The sequence below is a fragment of the Marmota marmota genome, unplaced genomic scaffold, assembly GCF_001458135.2.
Source record: "Marmota marmota marmota unplaced genomic scaffold, marMar, whole genome shotgun sequence".
In the NCBI taxonomy this organism is placed as follows: Eukaryota; Metazoa; Chordata; class Mammalia; order Rodentia; family Sciuridae; genus Marmota; species Marmota marmota.
The window spans coordinates 47820987-47841915 of record NW_025999900.1 but is presented as its reverse complement, the minus strand read 5'-3'; the positions used below and the strand labels follow the sequence as shown (position 1 = coordinate 47841915).

The 20929-nt window shown below is 38.6% G+C and overlaps 1 protein-coding gene across 9 annotated transcripts in view; it reads left to right on the top strand.

Moving 5' to 3' along the window:
- Ston2 (stonin 2) overlaps positions 1-20929 on the top strand; it is a 133880-nt gene that overhangs the window by 20952 nt on the left and 91999 nt on the right. For 8 of the 9 annotated variants that reach the window (XM_048799126.1, XM_048799125.1, XM_048799130.1 and 5 more), the window contains 2 exons: positions 17118-17381; positions 19713-19988. In XM_048799126.1, the coding sequence (XP_048655083.1) occupies positions 17294-17381; positions 19713-19988 (364 nt within the window). In that variant the 5' untranslated portion in view covers positions 17118-17293. The other variant, XM_048799131.1, reaches the window with a different exon arrangement.

Below are 20929 nucleotides of genomic sequence, written 5' to 3'. Positions count from 1 at the left end.
TAGGCCCATCAAACGCTCTGGATTTAACACTGAACTCATCCCATCACTACCACTCTTGAATTGTTCTTCCTTCTAAGTCCTTGTCATGATGAATAGTAAAAAATTGATCCAGTTTTCCAAGGGTCTTATTCATTCACCTACCATGTACTTACTTCTTCAATCTAAATGAGCCCCAAAGAGACTTTATCCTCATATCTTATTGATCTTACATCCTAAATAGTTGTAAAAACATTGCTCTATCCCTCATCTTGCAGTGCCTGATCACTATAATTACAAGCTCATTTTCCCACCTTCTAATCCATCTTCCTCATTGCTTCCAGAATGATCTCTAAATGTAAAGCAAATCATGTTTAGTTGATCTCTATTGCCAGTTCAGTTGTTTAGTTGGACTCCTTGCCTCTGTGATGAAACAACCTTCTTAGCCCAGCCTACAAGGCTCTGCTTGACCTGTCTCCTTCTGGTCTTTTCTGCCTCTTGCCTGATAGCTCTTCTTCTGGCTCATTGCTTCATCACACTGAATTACTTGTGGTTCAGAAAAATGACATGCTTTCATTTGTCTCTTAGGCTCAGTGTGAGTCTATTAAATTTTAATGCAGCTGTTTTGAGTGGGGGCCTTATAAGAAACTATTACACTTCAGATTTCTAAGACATGTACAAAACAGATACCTTAGGCCATCTCTGTATCATCTATTCCTAACATTAAGGCTGAATCTTAGGGCTTCTGTGAACTCCAGCCTCCTTTCTGAGCCTCAGCTTCCCTTCATACCATGTCTTACTCTTATCTACAGATAAGAGTAAGACATGGTATCTCATCCCTGATACATACTTCAGGGGTTGAAGTCAGTAGATGATGTTTTAATATGGGATTAGGCAGAAGGTCTGGAGATGGACCTAAGGATCGGGAATATCTGTTATATACGTTTGCATAGGAAACAGTGATTTTGCCTGTTATCATGACTGTTTAAATATGGCTAAGTAAAATGACACCTTTTTAAAAAAATATTTATTTAGTTGTAGATGAACATACAATATCTTTATTTATTTTTATGTGGTGCTGAGGATCGAACCCAGTGCCTCACACTTTCGAGGCAAGCACTTTACCACTGAGCTACAGCCCCAGCCCCCAAATCACACCTTTTAATTGATCATATTGTATTGTTATGTTTGTTCTTATGGATACCATACTGCCAGTTTGAAATGCTGGGTCTTAGACTCCTCTATCCCTAGAATTTCACTAGGTAATATCTATAGCAGGAGATATTAAACAAATGCTTATTCAATGAATGAAGAAATGAATGGGTGATGTTCTGTCACAGTCAGAATTCTAATAACCTGTAGAAACTCTGTGAGCACAAATAATGGCAAGTCCAGCAAGACCTATTAGGTCATCTCTTCTATTTTCTGTGCATGTGAGATTGAATGCCTTTATGGATTTCTATTCATATATAAGCCCTCCTATATTGACTGCCCCCTTAGGCACCCTTTTTCAACCCTCTTAGCCCCACCAACTCTGCATTGACATGGTGACCAACTTTGCTGGTCTGAACCATTCAGCCACCTGAGACTACTGCTAAGGGACCTCCTACCATTTCTGGGTTCAGATGAAGCAACACACTGAAAGGTATGGAATCTGTCCTCCCTATCTAATCCAGCAGGAGCCAGAAGATGTACCCCAACATTGGGGAAGTTGGGTCACTATTTGGTGAACTCTGACCAAAGGGGAACAAAAACAGATGGGAGCTGCCAAATACATTTCCTCTCCTAGCACCAATGGAAGGTTCTGAGATGCAGAAGTCCCAATAGCCTTTCTTAGATGACCAGGCAACAAGCTATGTTTTATGTGAAGCCATGGCCAGCTAGTCCCACTCCATTTTGTATTTGCTTTCCGTGCTTTGTTACTCTTTTCCCCTCACTCTGGCTTCCCTGGAATTGCTGTAAGGTACTGGCATTAGAAGCATGGCCTTAAGCTGTTTTCTAAGGAATCTGGCCTAAGACATATTCATCCCACCCCCATTTTCCTGGAAAAACAGGCTAGTGAAGGTAGAAGAAGAGGAAGGGACACCGTTAATTAGGAAGTCTCTAGTGCTTGAATCCAGCGGGACTTAGATGGGAGTCAGATTTTACTCATTCGTCTCCTGTCATTCCTTATTTTTGCAGCAGTGAGTGGCATTGGCCACCCTCATTTAGGTGAATTGGGCAGGTGGGTCCATTAGTATTAAAAGATCTTTAGGAACCTGTGAACTGCTCCCTTTGCAGATTGGCTACCTATTCCATGATTTCCTATTTTAAAAAGTCTAATTTTAAATAAGTCAAATTTATTTAATTTTAAATGGGAGCGATCCAATGGAATATCATACAGCCACGAAAATGAGATCTATGATATTATCCTATAAATCTTAGCTCTTCTGCTTAGTCTTTGTGTGAGTTTGAGAAAATTGGCCCATCTAAACCTCAGTTACCTCACATGTAAGTTGAACATTAATTAGCATTTTATCTCATGGAGCTGTTATGAAATGCATGAGTGTTTTATCTCATTGAGCTGTTGTGAAGATTAGATAATACATGTAAAGCCTTCAGCACTCAAAAGATATTAGTTTTAGTTATTAGTATCCTCTTTTTAAAGTACAGTTTGTGAATGATATGTTAATCCCTGTTTGTATAGAAAATAGATTTAGGGTGATTATTTTGTAGTCCTTAGAGGTTTTATATTGGGATATCAAAAAATATTTTCTTGGCCTGGAAACTTTTTCTAGGTAATGAAATTCATAGGCCCACTTTTAATCTTGCCAAAATAGGTGGGAAAGCATAATTTTAAAAAAGTTTCCGTGGAAACAGCGTTTGCCTTTTAAGTATTTTAAGTCTATTTTCCATCTTCTAAATATTTTCAAGACCTTTGCAAGCAAGTTTATGTCAACCTAATAAATTTATAGAAACTAAAGCAGAAAGTTTTACAGTTTTGCTATGGCTGCATTCAGAGAAGTATGACCTAGAAGATTCGAGGACTAGCCTCTTGCCCCTGGCCTCAGGTGAGTTTCAGTTATCTGAAAGTAGAAAAGTGCTTCCTCTGTAGAATCATGTAATGAGGTCAATGGGGTGTACACTGGTAGTTTTTTTTTTTTTTAACTTTCTTTTACAAAGTTGTATTGAGTCATTAAACTTTAAACTATAATCGTGGTTTATTATTAACTCCTTGCAATCAAGCTTCCAGGTCAGCTGTTCAACTTTATTCCAGCAATGCTTGTTGCTCTTCTCTGCGTCACCAGCGCTGAGCATTGCAAACATGACTAGGAAGGGCATGTCCCATCCCTCATGGAGCCAACACTCCTGTGACTCTAGAGTCACTAATGACCCTCTGAGCCCCTTTATGTCTCTCAGCAGTATATACTAGAAAAACCTACCTTCTGAAAACCTCTCTCTGCCTCCATGACTTTGGAAGCCTCTGGTTTTTCTATTTCTCTCACTGTCTGGCTGTCACTTGAGGCTCCCTTTTTTTCCCAAGTCCCCTTCCATGTATAGGCATGCTCCCAGAATGAGTCAGCTTCTTTGTCTATCTTTTTACTTCCCACAATGATAACTTATTTATTCCCTTGGTTTCAAATACCATCTTTCATGGATGACTTTAAAAATCTTAACTTTTTACCCCTAATTTTTCTGTGGGTGCCAAATCTACACTTTTTCTAACTGCTTTTTTGTTTCACAAACCTTGAATCTCAATGTGTCCCAGATAAAACTCATTTCCCTCTTCACTTCCATTTAATTGTCTTTATGGGGCCACTCCTAATTTCTTTAGAATATGTACTGGGACATTCTCTGCCCTCAATTCAGCTGCTAATGGCACTATGTTCTTCTAATCACTCAAGCTTAATTGCAATTTCTTATCATTGTTGTTCCTTTTGTTCTGTTGAATATAGAATAACCCAAGGATTCCTATAGATATAAGCATTTTGTGTATTTTCATCTTGTGCCCAAAGTTTTCTCTGCACATTCATCATTTTCCTGCTTTTTCCAACATGTGGATGTGATGTGCAGGGCTGCTGGCTTATACATCTCCAGGGCAGAGTTTAGGTAAGGGAGTGCAGTTCACATTGGATCTGTCTGAATGGCGCCACCTGGAGTTGTACAATGAAGGATGGAGCGTTGGTGAGGGCATCTGCGATGCTGGAGGCCTGAGTGGCAGGGAAAGCATGCAGGGGAGGTGGATCTACCCAGGAGGAAAGTTTCATATCTACAGAAGCAGGAAGGATGGAGAGATCATTTTTCTCTCTGTCATCTACCTGGAGGAATAAAGCTCTGTGTTTTTCTAGACAAATCCATGTTGAGATAACTTCACTGGAGAATAAGTCACCACACTTGGGATTTGTGGCCTGGAGCTATTTTCCTCTAACCCTTGTTATTCTAAAATGAAGGTCTGTGATCTTGCAGCTGTATGATAAATAAAGATAATTTCACTCTCTCATGTCACAAATGGACTTCTTTGGACATGATTTCCATATACCCAAAGAAGTTGGTGATGCCTCTGGTCACACTGCTGTCCATTGTTGACTGAAATGGGTGGTTTGGGCATACTAGCAATGAGACACTTTGAGCACAGCAGCAATGCCTGCTGTTCAGGGCCTGGGAAAAGCCATGTAGGCAGGCTGTCCCTTCAGCTGCATAGGCTGTATTGTACCTACCCAATGGCACTGCTTACAGAGATGTCCCTGTGAATGGGGCCTCAATATCGCCCACTGTGGTAGGACTGCCTCCCACACCTTCTCTCCCAGCTCATTTCCAGGCCGACAGTGCCTTGCGTCGGGCTGGCCTAGCTGTGTCCTGTCTCATTACTGTCTCTCACAACTACTTCCTTTTTCACCCAAATTTCTAAGGTCTCCCCTTTCCTTCCACTTTCACTTCCTGAATGCCATTACCACAGGAATGAAATCATCAAGTTCTTACTCTTTCTTTACCAAGCTAACTCCTATTCATCCTTTTCTAGTAGAAATTGCAATGGTAATGTCTACTATCAGTTTAGCACTTGTTATTCACTATACCAAAGCTTTACATTGTAGCATCTTTTTTCATCCTACAGGAATCTCTGAGGTAGATATTAATATATAAAACTCAGGCTTAGAGAACTAAAGAATTATCACCAAGAATATTTTCTCCTGTATTTACTGAGTTCTTCGGCAGCACTTTTATTTATTTATTCTCAACTCTGGGTTTCAAGGCATCTCGTGGAGAAAAGATCCCTTTCAAATGCTTCTGTTTCCATGGAACAGATATAGAGTGGTCTGGGACCTCATCTGGATATCCCCCTTCTTAAGGTCAACTGAGTGATACCCATGGTTACAGTTAACAGCCAGAGGACTTAGCCTGCATGCATGAAGAGCTTGTGCTCTGAATCAATGTGCTATGTGTCCTCCTAAGATCCAGTTTGATGCAGAGTCTTCCATGAGGCCCCCATGAGCTCCCCACACCTCAGACCTGAGACCTTTGGTCATCCTCTGAAATAAACTGCCTCTCAGAGGTGGAGAGAGCCCGATGTTCATTGCTTTTTCTGAGATTTGCAGCATATTATAAAAACTGAAGTTTCAAGATAAGATTAGAAAAATATTATGATCTGTTTTGGTATGTTTTCACTTAACCAAATTGAACCTTTAATGTATATTCACACATACAAAACCCACAATGTAATGTAATTTTGTTAGACACAAGGTAACTACAAGAATTACAAAAGATAAACATTGAACTCTATGCAGAGTGGTCTGGTATTATGACATGAGTTAAGGTTGTAGGAGTCACATCTTCTTTCAGTCCTTCCAGTGTGATATTTGAAATCCTTCATGGTGTAAAGCTATTGGCTAATCAGCCTTCCTGGAGTCTATATTTATTTCTGGATCCCTAACATCTAGTATAGGGTTAGAGCTTGGTACATTGGAGGCTCCTAATCTGTATTAGATGAATGAACGAGTTCAGGAATTGTCTGTGAATAGCCTTAGAAGTCAGGAAGATTTGGGTTGGAATCCCAGAACTATCATTTACTACTTTATGAACTTGAAAGTTCACAGCAAGTTTTTTAACATCTCTGACCTCAGCTTGTCATCTCTAAAATGGTGATATTATTAACAATAGTACCTACCTCCTAAAGTTGGTGAGAGGAACAAAAGAGATAACATATACCATTTTATGAGATTGCAAAAGTGAGCCTGCATATGAATAGTGCTTGGATCCAGGGTGGGGAATGGTGGGAGACAGGTCATGGGCATCATTGTCAACAAGATTTCCCTTCCTTGTGCCTCTGCCCACCTGATAGCCACAAAGAAGGAGGGCTCCAAAGCACTTGACTTTGTTTTTAGGGACAAAGCCCCTTTCTACATTTTGCCACTTGGTAGACAACAATGTGCAGTCCTTTCTTTTTAATAATATGCTGCATTCTGCTAAGCATTCTTACTCACATTATGTCATTTAATAATTACCAGAATTTAAAAATTGCCTGTAGTTTTAGGAAATTCCTGCTCTTGTTGTAACATGCCTGGCACCTGCCCATCTCCCAGTGGCACAGTTATTGCCAAGGGTATTTTCTCCTATTCACTGAGTTCTTTGGCAGCACCTGTATTTTTTTCAACTTTGGGATTAAAGACATCGCATGGAGAAAAGCCCCATTTCAAATACTTTTCTTTCCAAGTGGCCAGATACAGAGTGGTCTGGGACTTCACCTGGATAATCCCCCTTCTTAAGTCAACTGAGTGCTAACCTTAATTGCATCTGTAGAGTCCTTTTTGTCATACATATTCATAGGAGTAATACCAAGATGTGAAGATCATGGATCATCTTAGAATCTGCTTGCCATGATTTATCTCTCCCATTTTTTTTCCATTAGAGTTGTATCTAATTGCAGTAGCTTAAACAAACAACCAAAAAAATATATATGTATGTATGTATGTATGTATGTGTACACACACACACACACACACTTTGCTAAGTTTCTTGTAAAGCTACACAGTTATGTGCGGGAAATATGGCTACCAATTACCAATAGAACCCTGTAGACTCATAGGAAACTGACAGTCTAATAATATTAGAACATCCACAGTGATAAACTCATGGCTCTAAAATATAGATGAGAAGAAATCCACATCAACTCGTTATCTTCATACAGATGAAATCTAGTATCCTTATTACAAAAATATGAAACTGAGGTAAGCTAAGAGGAATTTGCCAAGATGGAGTAAGCCAGTACTTTGTTAAGAGTTCAAGAGACTAAAAGTGTTCTGCACATTTTAAAGTCTGACCTCCTATCAGGGTCATTCACTGATGTGACACACTGTTCAGGTGCCTGGGGATGTCATTCAAGGTCACTTCCTCAGGAATGCATCAAAGATCAGAGGCTATGCGTAACCTGTTTTTCAAGTGAAGTGTGACTTTTAACTGGGCCTTGGAATATGGGGCAGTGGAATTGTTGGAAAGCACAGCCATAAAGGTTGGTTATTTGAAGACAAATTACACAATAGTGTATTTTGTAACTATAACATTGGGATGCACATGCACTTATTTATGTAGGTGTTATGTATATGTGAACACATTCATGAACACACACAATATGAATTTAGAAATAGAAAAGACACCTGTGGGTAGGGGACTATGATATATATGATTGAAAAAATAAGTGGGGATTTATTTCATAGACTCACGTGTAGTTACTCCCTACAGTTGATGTGTGCCATTTGTTCCATTTGGAGTTCTTCCTCAGATGTCTTTAATTTGAAGCTGAGATATTCATTTTTTTCCTTCAATTTCTGTTGAAAATTGGAAGGAGAGCGGTCAATCTCCTTTTTTCCCCTCAAGAATGAAAGATTTAAATGAAAGAATGAAAGGAAAAAAAAGGTTGAAATATGAAAAGTAAACAACCAGTGTCAGCAAACTCTATTATATTTCTTTTAAGAGCATTAAGGTACCTGTCAATGAAAATGTGTGTGTGTGTGTGTTTGTTCTCCAAGGAACTTTGTTTAGGTTTTATTAATGAAAAAATTCTATCATAAAGGAATATCCTTAATCTGATTCAGGTCTTTCTCATAGGGTCATGGGGCCTTCTAGCCTTCTGTTTATTCTAAGAACTTATGAAGGAGCAGTATGGTTACTTTAGCTTCCTGATTAAACTTTTATGGTTTTTGTAACCCACTATGACAGAGATCTCCAAGTATAAAACCATGCCTAATATCACTTTGTATTGTACTACTCATAATTCTGGTACACAATAGATGCTCAATGAGTTAATAGAATATCTAGTTTTAGAAGAAAAGTCTAAAAATACACAGAATCCATGTGGTCTTATTTTTCCTTCCTTCCTGGTTTACCTTTGGACCTTTAGATGTTTGTTCTTGACAAGGAAAAAATTGAGGCCTGACTTAGGGGTTTAGAATTGGTACCAATATGCAGTTTAAAATGTTTCTTAAATTGGGTAGTGTTTGCCAGTAGCCTCAAATCCAACAAGTCAATACCAAGATTTTCAAAGAAGCTATCTAGTTAATTACATATGTAAAAATAGGGAAAGGGGAAGATGGCCAGAGATTTATACGACTTCTTTTGGATCACTAGCCAAGCAAGCATATTTTGTATTTCATAGTGTAGCTAACTTAATAAAGTGAAACATTGTCCCAACTTTGGAGGGACAGAGTTAATCCACATGGCTATATGAAACTCTCCTATTATTCTTGTGATTTATAAAAGTTTTGGAAAATGTTAGTTAATTTCTAGTACGTTAATATAAAATTACCTTTACTTAGTTTATCAGGACTAGTCACTTTAAAAAATTGAACAGAAGTCAGGAATTATTGTTTTTTACGGGGGACTTCCAATTCTGGCTCTAACTGGCAACAAACTGGCCCTTGTGCAGTAAATAACCACAAAATGTCCACATGTTTGAGGCAGCTATTTTCAGGCATTCGTCAACAGGCGGTACAAGATTTACATCCTAAGGGAAGGAAAACTTATGAAGTGAGCCCCACCAACCATTACCTTGGCTCTCTTCCAGGGGAGAGTTTTCTGACTATGGTGTAATTAGCTGGAGTCTAAACTGAGTATAGCAGTCCTGTTGAGCTAAGGAAATAGAGATTCAGGTCTGGGGCCATTGAAGCAGCTGGAATCTGCAGAATAGTGTCTTTCTCTGGTGTTGCTCTAACAAAAGGCCTGATGCTAGGTAATGTATAAAGAAGAGTTTTTTTGGCTTACGATCTGGTGGCTGGAGGTTCTAAAAAGCATGGCACTGGTGTCCCGGCAAGGGTCCATGGCTGTGTTAAAACATGGCAGAGAAGAGAAAAGGAAACCATTGTGACCAGAGGGGATAATGACATGTGGAAACCTTAATTTATAACAACCTGCTCATATGAGATGTATTGATCCATTCATGAGGGTGGAGCCTGGGACCTTATTACCTTCCACTAGGTTCCACCCCCTAAAGCTACCACCACCTCAGCACTGCCACGCTGGGGACCAGGCTTCTAGCACATGGGGAACAAACTGTTTCTAATCATATCAGGGTACTAAACAGAAGAGAGTTGCATGGGGAAGGAGAGAGGGAAGCAGAAGTGTGTCTGGGTATACTGGGAGAATCCTTGGCAGTGCTGGAGTGTGTACATCTATAGACAAAAACCATATAAAGCTTACTAAAGGAGGCGGCTCCAATACTGAGAAGATGACAGAGTACATAAAGCCAAAGTAGAAAGACCTTGTTAACACTTTATTAACATCCTGAGCATCCAGCCAAGATACAGAAAGTCTGTGTCGTAGGGAGAGGACCATGCTCTCAAGCAGGGCTTATACATTTTTTTAATATAAAAAATCCAGTAGTAGTAATAATAATAATAAATATCATTATTAATTATTCAGTAATTATTCTAGGCTCTGTGAGCCATACAATATTTGTCAAAAATACTCAGCCATGGAAAGTAAAAACATCCACAGATAATATTTAAGTTAATGTGTGTGACAGTGTGCCAATATAACTTTATTTACAAAAAAGGTAGAGGGCCAGACCTAGGCTGTGGCTGCAGTTTGTCAGCCACTGCTCTGGAGTAAGACTTGTATTCAATCCACGTAACAAAGCCTAGAATCAAATCCTGCAGAGGATCTGATTGAGTTTGGAGGTTGAATCTTCTAGCAATTAGAGGGGCCTAGGAAACAAATTCATCCAACAAAGTGAAAGACCAAGCCTGTACAAGCTCAAGGTAAAAGCCAGTAGTCAGATTACATGCTAAAACAAAAATAGACAGTTTGCAGAGAAAAAAAAAATCAAATCCAGAATGTCATCAGTGTATCATTAAAAATTATTAGGTATACAAAGAAATAGGAAAATATTACCTATAGTTAAGAAAGAAAATGTTCAATAGAAACTGATCCTAAATGGCTTAGTTGTTAGATTTAGAAAAGCCTTTAGAGCAACTATTTTAAATATGTTAAAAGAACTAAAGGAAAATATTGTCACAGAGAGTGAATTTCCAGGGCATCTCAGCAGAGAAGTAGAAACTGTAAAAGAATTAAATGAAAATTCTGGAATGGAAAAGTTGAGTAAGATGAAAAATTCACAGGTTGAACTTATGGGACAAAGGAAATGACAGAAGAGTCAGTGAATTTGAGACCAAATCAATATACGTGATGGAGATTTTCTGAGTGTCTGCTGTACTTCAATGAAAAGTTTAAAAATATTACTGAAGAAATGGGAAAAGGGAAAGAAACTGTTGTTTGAAGTAGTGACCCTTTTTGTCAAATGTAATGAAAAAAAATTGACATAATCCAAGAAACTGCACAGATTTATGATTTGTAAGAAAGCCACATCTAGATACACCATAGTCTGTTGCTAAAAACTAAAGAGAAAATTTTGAGCGCAATTAGAGAAAAAAAAGATACATTGTATGCATGGAGAATTACAACCAGCTCCTCATTGAAAATATTCAGACTGAAAGATAAATCACTGAGGGAAAAATTCTGTCTAGTGAGACATAGCTTCAAAAATAGCTATGAAATAAAGAATGGATTGCTTTAGAGCAATGCTTTCCAACAAAATATAGTATAAGCCACAAACGTTTTATTTCAAAATTTTTAGTCATTTTACTTTTAAATGAAATTTTAACAGTGTATTTTATATAACTCAATACATCCAATATATCATTTTGACATGTAATCAACACAAAAATTATTAGACATTCTACACATTTTTATATTTCTTGGAATCTGATGTGCATTTTACCTTTTAAGAACAACTTAGTTTGGACTAGCCACATTCCAATAGTCCCTGTATTTAGTGGCTACTAAATTGGAATTGAATAGCATAATTTTAGATGTAAAAAAAGGGAAGTAAATATGTTGCCCTATATCCAGATTCTCTCCCAAACTATTTTATACCTAGTGTTGAAATAAATATTCCCAGGGCCAGGGTTGTGTCTCAGTGGTAGAGTGCTTGCCTAACATGTGTGAGGTACTGGATTCAATCCCAGGCACCATGTGAAAATAAATAAAATAAAGGTATTTTTTTAAAAAATAAATAAATCTTCCTAAAATATTTTCTATTTCAGAAGACTCAGAGATGCCTTCTTGGTAAACAAGTTAATTAATTAATTAATTCAACCATTGATACTCAACAAGTATTTACTAAATTCCATTCCCTCTGTTTTAGGAGTTGGAGACAGCAAGAAAAAGGTACAGTCTCTTTCCTCACGGGCTAGTTAACATGTTAATCACATTAGCAGTTTTGTTTTAATTTGGTATGTGAGTATAGGTTAAGATACTATCAGTATATAGAACAAGTGAGGAATTAGTGCAAATTGAGGGCATTATATATCACAGTTCTTGGTTCCAAACAACAGAAATCACCTTGGCTAATATAAGAAGGAAAGGAATCTTTTGAAGGAATTGGAGAGCTCATTAGATTAGTGGACGACTGTGAAACTTGACTTGAAAAATAGGTACCAAAGAATCTTTCCAACAGTGGACAGAGTCAGAGTCACACCTCCAGGTCTGATTAGGATGCTGCACTTGGTACCATCATCACTGAATTGGATCGTGACTGCCTCTGGGCTTGCACCAAATGTCCATTGCCTGCACACTTGCTCTTGAATGCATGCAAGGCCTTTGCACCATTTAGTATTTCTTCAAGAGTCTAATAGCCGTTGAAATGAGTAATTTGTCATGAGGGATGGAAGAGAGCATTTTTTTCCTCTTAAAAAAAGGAAGGCTTTTCTTTTTTTTTTAATTTTGAGTGGCCAAAAAAATAGCTAACATGTCCACCATAAAGTCTTCACAGCAAAAGAATCTGTCTTCTCTTTCATTTAATTCAGTGATTTCCACTTGGTGTCAAAGCTTGTTGAACTAAACCCAAGACAACAAGTGAGCTAAGACTTGAAGGTGATAAGGAGCTCATGAAATAAAACTGGAGAGAACACTTAATAGCATATTTAATTGATAAATATATGAACACATGGTTGAAGAGGATAATGTATATGAAATAAAAGTCTTTGGAGAAAAATAATTGTTTATCAAAAATGCAGGGTTTACATGGGGAGGTAATGGCAGGAGATTAGAGATGTAGATAGGGAAGAATCACAGAGTGCCTGCATCAAAGGGCAGTATTTATTAGCCCCTAACGTGTCCCAGGTGCTCTGTTCAATGCTAAGGGTATATCTACAGACAAAGCTGGTGTGCCTCTCCTATCAGGAGCCTTTGTTTATTTCTCATATCACTTTATCCTGTGAGGAGCCATCAAGGAGTTTTTAAGTAGACCATGGCATGGCCATTTTCAAGTTTTAAGAAGACCACTCAAGCGTAATAGGTGGATAACAGGATAGTGGGATGATACTGGGGGTAGGGAGACAGGTAAGAGACTGGTAACTGGATGAGAGACCAAGAGGGCTGTACCCAGGCATCAGCAGTGGTAATGGAAAGCGTAGTTTCTAGAACAAACTCACTTTGAAATCTAGAGCTGTCACTGTTCTAAGCTCTCTTTGTCCCACAAGCCTGATACCACTTTAACTTTTCAGATAAACAGAACATAACTCAGTTGGGTAGCCATGCCCTTCCTGTGCCCTTATTCTAAATGACGTTGCCCCTCTGCTTTCACTCAGAGCCCTCCTTTCCAGTTTAAGGTGCAGCTCAAGACCATCTACTGCTGAAGCCCTGAGGAGCCTCTGAATGCCCTTCCTCTCTACTGTTGCACTTTGATGGATAACCCATCTGAATAGGTCAGAAAGCAGGGGTTATTATTTTATGTCACTGTCACATTTCCCTGCAGTTGACTATAAGCTACCTAAAGGTGTATTGCTCTTCCTAGCACCCTTAGAATTTAGAGCAAGTCCAGAACAGAGTTCCCAGTACCTCTTCCTGATAATATCAGTCCCTGATTTTGTGGAACACACCAGAGGGACCTTCCCAGCTGATAACATTCATCTCCAGGCTCTTACCCAGCAATGTTAATGTCCCCTACTCATTTTTCTTGAGTCAGTCTTTCTACTTCTAAACCTTGAGCCATCTCCTCATTTCCCATTGAATCTGTACCTCTGTTCCCATCATACTGACCCAGAAACAATCCTTACTGAGGTATGATGGTTAACTTTGACTCATGCTGATCTTCTTTCCCAAAGACATCCTTGCTCATCCTTTCTGGTGGTCTAAAACTAAGGACATCCTTCAAATCCAAGAAACCTGCTCAGCCTCTTACAATTCCAGTCCTCAAAGATTCCCTATGGCTAAACTGTCATAGAACTTGCAGTGTGTTCCTCAGCAGGCAGTTATTCCCAGACTTGGGTTTGCCATTGTGTTTCTTCATCTCCCAGCTGGCTTGTGAGCTACTCAAGGGTCACCATTCTCCAAGGGCATCTGGTGCACGTCCATATATACAGGGGTCATGAATGTATTTTATAGGGTTGACATAACACAAATCTACTTTGATGACTTCAATCTTATCAGAAAATTTTATTGTCTACCCCCCCAATTTTCAGTGGTAAGCAGTGCTGAGAAAGAAGTATCTCTTTGGAGTGGTAAGCTTAAAACTTCAGTGAAATTTCTAGTGTCTTTTCGATGGCATTGCTGCTGATTCTGAGTCACTATTCATTTGTGGCGAGTCTAAGCCTCACATTATGATTCACATTCTAAAAATGGGGTGAGGTTTTTACTGAGAAACTAATCCTAGTCTGAGTATAGCCTCACAATTATTGGGTTTCTCTGTGGATTTTGAGCTGCAGGCATAGCCCTTCTCAGGTTTAATGTCTTAGGGTTTATTATACATTCCATGGTAAATGCCCAGAATCCACTTCATGGGATTATGCGTGGGATCCTGTAATAAAAGTCCTTCTTTCGACTACATATTATTTATAACTGCCCCATGTCTGACCTGTGACAACAAGTTAAGTAAGGGTAGATAGATCTTTGGGGCTCTTTTTCATTCATACCTTCTGTGATGTTCCCCAACCAGAATGTGTCTATAGCAATAAAGAGGAAGTTTCAGAATTGGCCTTCTGGGCCCTATAACTAAGCACTTGACTCCACTTGACATCTAGGGGAACTGCTTTTACAGTAACTGCACAGGGAAATCATTAAATGTGTAAGTGACAGAAATGAGGTGGTTTCCTTACACCTGCATTCTAGTCCTAAGACTTCCACTAAGGAGTTGTGCAGCCTTGGGTGATACGTTTAACAACAGCAGTGATAGTTATGGCTAACATTTACAAAGGGTTTGGAATAGGGCCTGGTGCGGAGTCTGCCCTCTGTAAGGACACATGCTGTTATTATCATTGTCATTGTTACAGAGGGCTTATTATACCCAGTAGCAAGTACTTGATATACATGATCTCACTTAATATTTAGAATTATGAAGTGAGTTTTATTATTCTTACTGTATAGGGGTGAACTGAAGCTTAAAGAAGTTGATTTATGAATTCAAGACTATGCAGGTCTCAAATCCAGACAGGCTCTCTTCCTATCCCATGTTCTCACAATCTCTGTGGTTATACCTAATTTCCTTGAACCTCAGTTTTTTCATCAGTAAAGCTTAGGAGCTGCACTATTGATCTTTAAGACCCCCAGATTTTAAAATTCCTAGGTATTTTCCCAGTACCTTTACCTTTTGCTTCTTTCTCCCTATCCCCTCCCCCACCTCACTCATCCATGGATTTTGCTATGTTCATCATCACGGGATCAGCAGGATGTTTTCCCCACTGAGTTATGACGCTGCATGTGTCAGCACATGGGCTTGTTTTGTGGCTTTCTTTTAGAGAGGGTGGGGTGGGAGATGCGGTTTACATGCTGCTGCTGTTGTGGGGAGAGGAATCTGACTCTTCATATTTGCTGTCTTGTCTTGGCCTATAGCCATAACCACATTGAGTGACACTAATGTTTGACAGGGCTCAAAAAAAACCCTTTATAGGCAGAAGCTCATGGGTATCAGCTCTTTTGAGTGTGGGCTCTGCATTGCTCTCTGGTAAGATCTGGTTTAGGAGATGTGCACTCCCAAGGCAGTTTGAATATGTCCCGTCCTGTGACTGGTAAGGATCTCACGAAAGGAGTTGGACTGGAGATTTCTGGGTGTTCCATCCTCTGTATACCTTGGGTATTCTGGCAGATTTCCACATAAGGAGTTTCCCAGGCTATTCATTGTTATTGGTGTTTGTATTTTAGTGGGTGATAGTCTCTATACATTCTGTAGTACTTTTTTTTTGTGGCTTATAACCCAAAGGTTCAAGTGTTTTGGCATCCAAAGACCAACCTGCATTAAAGGGTTATGCCCATCCCCTCATAGCTTGATGCTTATTGTGACTCCTACTTGATCATTCTTTATGTAGTATTTTATTATGGAGAAAAAGAGTTACTTAATCACTCTCCTGAGGTTTATGAATTCTTCCACTTAGAAGAAGCATCTTAGGAATCTTAGGACATCAAATAAGGGTTTGAGAACACTAAAAATGTTGAATAAATAACTTAATTTCTCTGACCAGATTTCTTCTTCTGTAAAAGAATTATAGTACCACCTGTCCTACTCAGCTGAAATGGCTATTAAATCAAATTAAGGATGGCCTGAAAATGTGTTTCTGAAAGTTATAAATTTTATAGAAAATTAATTGTTTTAGGATGTATAAAACAAAACTGTCTTAATCATAAAAGGCAAAAGCTATTAAATGTTTCTATTTTGATTTTGCCCAGTGTAGGTTACTTGTTGAAGATAGTAATGTAAGATTTCCTCAGCTTGTTATTGTATGCCAGTGGGAAGGTTATGAGTTAAGTCTTTCTAGAAACTATCTGAATATTGTGAGTGTTCAGTTAATAAGAACTGATTTTGCTCAATATAGTAGCTCTTTTGTGGAAGCACATTAATTTTGCATTAATTCCTATTTTATTAATTCATCATTAGATCAAGAGCTAGGTTCAAGTTGTTAAAAGACATTAACAGCATAAACAAAATTATAAGCCAATTAACTGTGCTTCTGTATACATAGAACATAATTGCAGTGTAAATAAAGACTTGACATTTATATGCTAATTCAAATTGGCCTAGCTTCAAACTGTGTTTCTTTAACTCATATTTTTCGCTAAAGCAAATATTCCCTATCCTCTTACTCTAAATGAATGAGATAATTCCATTTCTATTTTTCTTGATTGGTAAACCATACTTGGAGGTACCATCTGGAGATTGTTGGGTTTCTGCCAAAGATTTAAATCAGGCTTGCAGAAAGTTACCTGCCTAAGGCAAGAAACTGCACTGATTTAATAGAAAAGAACATGCTTTTATTTTACCATCTGGTAAAATAAAGTGAAAACACTTTAAAAAGTTTTAATATTTGCTTTACCATGATAGCACTATATTATAGATAATATTTCTGAAATATAAGGATTGCGGAAATTAGGGACCCTAGTTACCAAAATTTGATCAGTCAGATGATCAGAAGTCTGATATGAAGGTTTATCCAGAGATCTTGATGCTAATGGCAGATTTTTCCTCATAATAAAGGCAAGACAGGAGTAGAGAAAAATATGGCAAGTTATAAACTATCTCAGAATTTCTCATGGGCAGGGCTGAAAGTCCTAGGCCTGTGCGGATTTGATAAAATGTGATGATTATCCTTTATAATTTGCTTTTTGTTTGTTTGTTTGTTTTACAGATATCTACTTGGCAGATTAATCAAAGGCAAGAAAGGCTAATCTATGTTCTGAGTACTTCCCCCAGCAAGACCCCTGTTACAGACTGTAGGCCAAGTTGACCGTGCTGCCATATACCCCTCCACCCAGATATTATTCTAGGGTACACCAGTGTGAAGATGACCAGTGCCTTCCTAGCATGACGACCTTGGACCACGTAATTGCTACGCATCAGTCAGAGTGGGTCTCCTTCAATGAAGAGCCACTTTTTCCTGTCCCTTCTGAGGGTAAGGAGTGCTTTCATTTCCTAATGTGACAAGATTGGTGAAGAACCATGCCTGCTTGTTATATCTTCTACTTGGTCATTCTTTTGAAAAGGATCTTAACAACGAAGAAAGTCTACTTTAGTCACCTTCCCAAGATGTGTGAATTTTTAAACTTATAAGTCTAGAGATGCATCTAAGTAACCTTAGGGCCCTAGAAAAGAGCCTGGAAATACCAAAGGTATTGGTTCTTAAGGAACATAAACTTTATCTTTACAAAGTACTTCACTATCAGCCTTTTTGGCGCTTACTCCCACCAGCAGTTTGGGTTTTCTGAATTTTTAAAGTGAAGCTGTTAAAAGTGACTGGCTCCAGAGCCATATTGCTTGAGTTCAAATCCTGGCTTCATCATAGATAAGTGGTATGCCCTTAGGAAATTTTTTTTTTTAACCTCTCTGTTCAGTTTCATTATCTGATTAAGAGGGTAATCGTACTTGGGAAGGTTGAATGAGAATCAAACAAATTAACATACATAAAGTGCTTAGAATAGTGCCTGGCACATAGAAAGAGCTCAGCATGGCCATCTCTGGTCACGATAAAGGTGATTATAGTGTCTTTTAGGGAACTAATGCTCAGGGATGAAGGCCAAGGCAGGATCCAGGGAATATTAATAGAGCCATGCCAGTTGGTCCTGTACCACAGCTGTCATTGCCAGCTGAAATCACCGCATCATCTGACCTTCATTTATAACACCTGGAAAATATGAGTCTACAGTGCCACCCAAGGTGATATCCACATGGCTACTGAGTCCTTGAAATATGGCGAATCTGAATTGAAATGTTCTGAAGGTAAAAAGTACCTAGAGCTTGCATTTTGAACACCTAATTTAAAAAAAAGTGAAACATCCCATCAACAGTTTTTATACTGATTACATGGTGAAATTATATATTTACAATATACTGGGTTGAAATGCATATTATTAAAAATGGTTTCTTGGGCCAGGCATGGTGGCATATGCCTATAATTCCAGTGGCTTGGGAGGCTGAGGCAGGAGGATTAATAGTTCAAAGCCAGCCTCAGCAACAGTAAGGTGCTAAGCAACTCATTGAGACCCTATTTTTAAATAAAATACAAAATAGGGGGTGGGAATGTGGCTCAGTGGTTGAGTGCCTCTGAATTCAATTCCTGGAACCCCACCACCTCAAAAAAAAAAAAAAAAAAAAGTTTCTTGGTCTAGGGATTTAGCTTAGTGGTAAAGATGTGCTTTGCATGAAAAAGACATTGGGTTCAATGGCTCATTTTTATTACTATGGCTCACCTCTTATTACTATTAGGTAGTTCTACTCTAAAGACTTTGGTTATATGCAGGTTGCCAATTTATTTGGCTAGTGATATGAAAAAGGATTTTCATGTTAATTCTATGCTTTTTAAAAATTTTCATGTAAGTAGCTGGGTATGTGGTGCATACCTGTAATTCTAGTGACCCAAGATGCTGAGGCAATAAGATTGCAGGTTTGAGGCCAGAGTCAGCAAGTTAAAAGGCCTTAAGCAACTTAGTAAGACCCTGTCTTAAAATTTAAAAGTTTCAAAAAGGTCTGGGGATGTAGCTCTGTGGTAAAACACACCTGGGATCAATCTCCATTACAAAAAAAAAAAAAATTTCATGTAGTAAAATTGGTGGGTTTTGGCATAAATCTGATGAATTTTCGCACATATGTAAATATATCCACCATCATATGCAGTATATGGTTCTTTTATTTTCAAAACAAAACAACAAAACAAAAACGCAAACATTCTAAGTGTATTACACATTCCAGGACCAATAAAGTGATACAAAGCTACAGGAAGAGCCTTTGTATCATATTCACATAGTCATTAGTGCAGAGTTTGCACCTGTTGCATGAAGACATGCATAGCTTGGACTACACAGTTTGAAATTTGTATTTAAATATTTTTGGTCTGAAGAAAAGTACTACTGTTCAGACACAGTCTCCAGAAGCTTCTGTTGCCTTTCATTTGTTCCATTTGACTTAGTTATATTTCTTATTTGACTTCTCTAAGTATTTTAATTTGTAATCCTCAAGCCCTGGAGTACATACTGAGATAAAAATAGTGAATAAGACTCCACTTCTTAACCTGTATAGAAACTGACTGGGGACATGCTAATATAGTTTTTACGATTATTGGAGAAACAGTTATTTAGCATAGGGATGGATCAGAATGGCTGTTTCATCTTCCTACCCACTATAATGGTAAGTCCTATGGTCATCCTTTGCCCATCCTTAGTGTTTGCCTCTGTAAGACAGTTCTGATGACTGTACTTCCTCATATGGCAGTATCTGGTATCTCTTTCAGGGGGCACTGAAGAACACCTCCCAGTACTGTCATCTTCTTCAGACCAGTCTGAGACTTCCTCTGGGGAGAACCATGTGGTGGATGGAGCCTCCCAGGACCTTTCCCACTCAGAGCAGGATGATTCCTCTGAAAAGATGGGTCTCATCTCTGAAGTGGCCTCTCCTCCCGAGAGCCCCGAGCAGCCCTCACTTGACCTGGCCTCAGCCATCAGCAACTGGGTTCAATTTGAAGATGACACACCCTGGGCCAGCACCTCACCATCTCCTAAAGAAACAGGTGGGGAAGGCAGGAAGAAAAGGTCTGCCTTGGTATGTGCTCAGTAGGATGCTTTTCTGTGGGAAGTATTTAGGGCTGCCAGGATTCTATTTTATTTGCTCCAGCATAGGAGAAAACAGACAGAGATCTCATCTGGTTTAATTATATAGTGTTTTTTTTTCCCAATATTTTCCCAGTTTTAATGGAAATAATATCTTTATTTATTTATTTTCATGTGATGCTGAGGATCAAACCTAGTGCCCCACATGTGCAAGGCAGGTGCTCTACCACCGAGCTACAGCCCCATACACACAAAAGAATTTACATGTTCTGGGCATTTTCAGCCTTTTACCCTTGTCCTTGGCTGTTGACTTGTCTTTAGAAGAATACATGTATTTTTAAAACTATTAGGAATTGGAATTATTTACGTATCTAAATTGTTATTTCCTTATGCATACAAATGAATGTCTCTCAAAGAGTAGATCACCATGTCTTGTAGAGTCCCCAGTGAGACTAGTTGAACATGGAGATTCTCATTTCTCAGACTACTGAATGGATTCCAAATTTTCAGGAGTGAAGATGGTTGTAACTGGTAAAGCACTGATTTTGTGGCATTTAAATGGCTAGAAGCTGTACTGAGAAACTCAGAGAAGCCAGTTGTTAGTTCCCTTTCTGGCAGCCTGGCTATTTATTGTTGTGTCATGTACTGAAACATCAAAGGTGATTGAATAACTTTTGAGTCTATATTAGTTTCTACTTGCTGCTATAATAATGTATCACAAACATAGTAGCGTAAACAACATGAGACTATATGATTTTACAATTCTGTGTCCTGGGTGTCCTGGGGTGTTCCTTTCTGAAGCTCTAAGGGCAAGACTGCATTCCTTTCTGAAGCTCTAAGGGCAAATCTATAACTTGGCCCTTTACAGCTTCCAAAGGCCGCCTACATTTTTTGACATGTG